This window comes from Morone saxatilis, unplaced genomic scaffold (genome assembly GCF_004916995.1).
Source record: "Morone saxatilis isolate NCDOM2014 unplaced genomic scaffold, NCSU_SB_2.0 Contig18, whole genome shotgun sequence".
In the NCBI taxonomy this organism is placed as follows: Eukaryota; Metazoa; Chordata; class Actinopteri; family Moronidae; genus Morone; species Morone saxatilis.
In genome coordinates this window covers 17,486,413-17,492,226 of record NW_023339740.1, presented here as the reverse complement: position 1 = coordinate 17,492,226, position 5,814 = coordinate 17,486,413, and the positions used below count along the sequence as shown (strand labels likewise).

The window sequence follows — 5,814 nt, the reverse complement described above, 5'->3', positions numbered from 1 at the left end:
TTTTTTTCTAGCAAAAATGCAAAACTTTCTGTCCTTACTGCTTCTCAGATGTGAAAATGTGATGCTTTCCTTTCTCACATCTAGTAAACTGAAAGTTGTTGGGCTTTAGACTGTTGGTCAGACGTCACCTTGAGCCCTCAGAAATTATAATGGGCATTTTTCACTATTTCCTTACGCTTTATTGACCAAATCTGACCAGATCTGTTGCTCAAGAAAGTAATCTGCAGAATAATCGCCAATGAAAATAACCGTCATTTGTATTTTCTTACATGATTCTATACTTGCAGGAATAAAGATGTAAACCCTATAGAAGCTCAGCTGCATTTGTGCAAAAATAAATAATACATTTATGGCAAAAATTGGCACAAGTAAACCTAAAGTAAGTCCAAAAGCAATACAGTCTAGACCTGATTCTATGGTACATTCAGACCGACATACATACAGTCTGAATGTACCACAAATACACAGGAACTGTAAGTCACACACAGGGCCTTGCTGCCATTAGATACATTCTCTGTGAAGCGTGTTTTTTAAAAGGTGACACAGAGATGTCCAGCAGCCATCAAACTCCTGAGCCTGCTCCCTCGACGCAGAAAGCCTCCAGGAAGTGAAACTGATCCCCACTGGCATCATTAGAGAAATATTTAGTGGGGTTTACTGTACGCTTGTACCACTGGACGTATCGTTTTTGTTTCTCTTGGCTCGCAGATGTGGACTGTGTTATGCCTCCGCTAAGCCAAACAGACTTAGGAATGGTGAAGTGTGCCAAAGCATGCAATGCAAAATGTTTTAAAAAGGAACTTCATACGAGGTTGAGAGGAGAAGCTATGGAAAGAAAGGCCTTCAGATCATAACTCCGACAGAACGCAGCTCTCCCTGTTGAGAAGGTTTCAGTCCGTCTGACCAAACACATCAGCTCGATCAACTATTGTGCTTAATTGCAGCCCATAAAAATCAAACATTGTCATTTAAAAGAGAATATATCACACTCTTGTTTTGCAACAACAACAACAACAACAACTGCAGTGTCACTTACGAATCTGTGTGGAGCATCCTCATTTTAGTCACTCCATGTTCATCATACTTACCACTCAGCTTTTGACACTAGTTCATTCGTGAGACTGAGGTGAGACTGTGCAACGTTTCTCCTGTTTCCCACCACACTCTTAAACAGTCGGGCCCCCACGTGTCGAGGAAATCAGATAAGGATCTGAGCCACATCACTTGTAACATTTCTGTTTTGGCTGATAACTGTTTTGGGAGAGTTCCCTAACTAGCTGTTGTAATCATGTGAGAGCCTATCTCTCAGGCAGCATGCCCATCATGAAGTCTTGTGGTTGAAGATCCTAAAAAGGAAAACTGCATCACCCAAAACGTTTCTTGCTGACTTCACTCACCGCAGCAGCTCAGAAACTTCGTCCCTGCTGTCATTGATGAAGCGCCGGTTTGATGAAAGTGTTAAGACACAAGATCTCCTCTTGCACTTTTGGGGAAGGAGAACTAATACAGAATGTCTTTGAAAATACACTATCACAAGACTGGGACAAGTTATCTCAAATTATCACATAAAACAGTCAGCTGCTGTTTGGGTGGGGAGCTACTGACACAAGTTTTTAACCACTGTTTTCTACACTAACAATAGATCTTCACATAAATTTACAGCAGTCCAGCAGTCGTTCCCAATCTGGGATAAACAAAGTAAACCTGAGAGGCTGCACCTCAGGATGATTAACAGTTTTCTGCTGCACAAAGTTATACTTATTATTTCAGATTATCCTCTAATCTTTGCCCATTTTTTGTGGGAAATTTTGACTCTGAACATGAAAGATTAAAACAAGACAAAATCACTCACCCTTGAACCAGGTTGAGAACCCGTTTCTACGAGTTCGACTGCAATATGTACTCAGTACGTGTGCTAAACAGTATTTCACTGATGGACAGATGGAGAAGCTGTCCTCATCTTGTTTATGGCTCTTGTGTATTTATTTCAGGATGGCTGAACCTCGCTTTAACAATCCCTATTTCTGGCCTCCACCTCCTGCTATGCCTGGTCAGGTGAGTGACTCTGGTATTCACACATTTTATGCAAACTCAAATCTGAGTAAAGTCACTGTATTAATTCTGTGTAAAGGTTTATTGTTTTATTTTATTTTATTGATGATGATTTTGAACAAGGCACTAGTAAATGAAACAGTCTGAAATTTTGGGAAATGCTTGCATTCACTTTCTTGCTGAGAGTTTTAGAAGATTGATGTCACTCTCGTCTGTACAGTAAATGTGAGGCTACAACCAGTGGTAAAAAGTAACAAAATCCACCATCCTGCACCTCCAAAGCTCACAAATGAACATTTTATATTTGGTTCATTCATTTCGTACCAAAAACTACAATAAGCCTTCTTACTTTAGATATTTATTATCTTTAATTAACTCATTGTATTTTTTACACTCACTTTTTTTGTATGGATCAAATAAACAAGATATGTCATGTTAATTAGTGAGCTTTTGAGGTATTGGTAGGTGGATTTTTAGCTTTGGACAGAGCTAAGCTAGCTGTTTCCCCCTATTTCCAGTCTTTGTGCTAAGCTTAGCTAAATGGCTCAAGCTACATAGTTCAATCAATCTTCTCATTTAAATCACAGCAGAACGTGCCAAAATATCAAACTATTCCTTTAAAACAGTGGTTCTTAACCTTGTTCCCAGGATAAATCTGAGTGGTCACCATATGATTATAGGGAGACCTTAAACAGTTGAACATTTTTATTTAATTTTCCCTCATTTCAGCCTTTACTTGTGAAATACTGGACACAGTTTATTCTGGCCTAAAAAAATTTGAAATGAAAGAAATCAGAGAAAGAAAGAGCTCACAGCTCATGGCCACACTATGACATTGCTTCATTTTAAGGGGAGACAGAGATGTTTGCAGAAAGGGAGTCTAGGGTACAATGTCACCTATCAGCCATTAGAGGGAACCATCGCCTTATAAAGTGACACTGACTGAACTGATGGCTGTTCTCTTGTCACAAATGTTGCTTCCTGGCTGTCAGCTGGATAACCTAGTCTTGATCAATAAAATCAAGGAGCAGCTGATGGCAGAGAAGATCAGACCGCCACATATGCCCGCTGCCTCAGCCCCTTCCCAGCAGCCCTTACTGGCTCCTTCCAACCAAGCAGATGGCGGCCAGCACGGGATGTCTAAAGCCCAGCAGATGCAGGTTCTCCACAGCCACAGCCCCTCTCAGCCAGATATCGCCCTGCACGCCCGCCCGGCCTCCAGCTCAGTCACAGGTACTCCTCCCCTCACCTCCCCAGTCAGACAGATATAATAATACATTATCATTGATGGTTAAAATCATGATGATGTGACTTTTTTGGGGGGTATGCACCAAACAAACTTCTTGATTTGTTGGACAGGGTGTCTATGCAGCACTATAGTACTTCATTATAATTTTACTTTGATCAAAAATGTCTGATGTTGTATTTGGCCTTATTGAAATTTTGATATGTGGATTAATTGTGCAGCCCTAGTTCTGAAGATTCTGGACCCTCTTTAACAGCTCAAACAAACATATTTATCATTGTTTTGTAACCCTTGATTTTGACATAAAATTCATAGTGAGCTTTTGGGCACTCTGGTGGCCCAAGAGCTATGGCACTGAATGTAACATCCTTTGTTTGCGACTTGCAGATAAGCTTTGTTGCATATCAATTCCATCTTTCTATTTCCTGTCATCTTACTATCAGCCACCTGTCCTCCGAAAAAGAATTTCAAAGAAGACACAAACAATGCATTACAATGCTTTAAATGTGCGATTAGTGTTGACAGTGCTTTGAACACTGTACTACCCCATCCAAATATTTACTTCTATGATGTAATAACAATTATTTGTGCTAATTTAATGTGAATGTGAAAGCATAGTTTGTGGCAAAGGGTTACCTCCTCAATCATTTTCTACAAACTGGGTTTAAATCAGGTCAGAAGCAAAAGAAAAGATTGATTTTGCAATTTTTATGTTTAGTTTTATACATCCAAAGCAAGTCTGTGAGACCTCAAACAATAAGAAAGTAAAGCCACTGTCAATAAGGGTTAAGACTTGAGACTGTATGTTGCTATTGTATGTTAAACTAAATGAAAATATATTTTGTTGGGTGTCTTTATACCAACTGTAATATGTTGATATTAAGACACTCGAGTTGATCAGGATGAAAGACGTATGTATTCTGTAAATGTGAATTTCCTGCACACTTTACCAGGTCGCATTCTTGGGGATGTAAATTTGAATCTGGACGATAAGGCAGCTATAAAAGCCAGAGGATTATGGGAAGACTGGCATCTTCGTCAACTTATCGACCATCCTTCCAGGACGAACCACGTCTCAGGTAACCACAGTTTGTACACACAGCTTTCAACATGTTTTCCCCTTGTTGCAGAAACAAAGATTCCTACTCAGGTCTGCCAGTGTGTGGCTGTCCTTTATCATTAACTGCCTAAAGGAAATTTATCTTACGGGGGATAAATAGAGTAACTTATTACTACTGACTCTTATTTTATCTTATCTTACTAGTAATACAAAAGGCAGACAGAATAATGGAAACACTTACTGGAAAATTTATTTGCAAACACAGCTACAGAGGAAAGTCATATTTTAACTGCCTGCCCGCCAACGAGTTTGCCAACGTCTTATCATGGGTCCATTATGTCCCTGTTGGTTTTTCTGTGTTCGCCATACTGTGTTATCATGAGTTTTGAGACTGACACGGATTTTCCAGTGTTTGAAGTTTGCACTTTGAGAAAAAGGATTTGGCGACTGTCTCTTAGTTTGGTTGTGTTGCTTTAAAAACTCTCATATCAAAGCACTGTTTGCTAGATAGTTTTTATAGAAGTCAAATGCTGATTACTTGCATTCATCCTTATACAACCCACCTTTTTAGAAGCGTTGTGTAAGTAAGTATGATTATGTTACTTTACAGCTGAAGTCCTTCACCTTATTTATTTATTTTGTCTATTCCCTATATATACAGTATGCATTGAGCCTCTTTGTAAATCTCAAATTGCTGCCCACATTTCTGATTTGTTCACAGCGATTCAGAAAGAATTAATCAATGAGGGTAAATTAATTACACACATATGTTTACATATCAGTGTTTAGAAATGAAAGTATATAAGAGGTCAACCCGAGCTGCAACATCTGAAAGTCAGCTACAAAACGCATTCACACACTGATTTCCAATTGGAAAAGCTGTTCTTCATTTTTATACTGAAATTCAAAATATAATTTTTTATGTTTGTGTTTTTTCCCGCTGTATTGTATTGGGTTTTTTTTTTTTTTTTAAATATAACCCCTCAATAATAACTGCTATCTTCTTGTCCTTTTGCACCTATCAGGTGTGGCGCTGGCATCCAGAACAGGTAACCTCAACACCTCAGAGATCATCACCCCCACCACACCCACCTCGAGCAGCCACAGCCGGCTGGGCGGAGCCCCCACACCTCACCTCATCTCAGGGTTAGCCTGCAGCCACGGGATGGAGCCTGGGAAAAACAACGGGGGTCTCGTGGGGCTCCTCGGCCCTCCTCCGAAGGAGGAACGAGGGCGTAAGAAGATCAAAGCAGAGAACGGGTCTTCTCTTTTGGTGGTGCCCTACCCAATCCTAGCCTCAGGCAATGACCAGTCCTGTGTCACCATCACTGCCAAAGAGGGGAAAACCTACAGGTAAGAAAAGACATTTTGTTATGCAGCTGCTCTCCGTTGGTAGTTTCACATTTCTTCTTAAATATTACTGTTGCTCACAGTGTTTTGTTTTTAAGATAAGTAG

The 5,814-nt window shown here is 39.9% G+C and overlaps 1 protein-coding gene across 2 annotated transcripts in view; it reads left to right on the top strand.

The window, feature by feature from the left end:
• znf362a (zinc finger protein 362a) overlaps nucleotides 1–5,814 on the top strand; it is an 11,487-nt gene that overhangs the window by 1,779 nt on the left and 3,894 nt on the right. The window contains exons 2-5 of one of the 2 annotated variants that reach the window (XM_035661114.1): nucleotides 1,992–2,055; nucleotides 3,078–3,285; nucleotides 4,252–4,377; nucleotides 5,384–5,711. In XM_035661114.1, coding sequence (XP_035517007.1) covers nucleotides 1,993–2,055; nucleotides 3,078–3,285; nucleotides 4,252–4,377; nucleotides 5,384–5,711 — 725 coding nt within the window. In that variant the 5' untranslated portion in view covers nucleotide 1,992. Of the gene's footprint in view, nucleotides 1–1,991; nucleotides 2,056–3,044; nucleotides 3,286–4,251; nucleotides 4,378–5,383; nucleotides 5,712–5,814 lie in introns of both variants that reach the window. The other variant, XM_035661113.1, reaches the window with a different exon arrangement.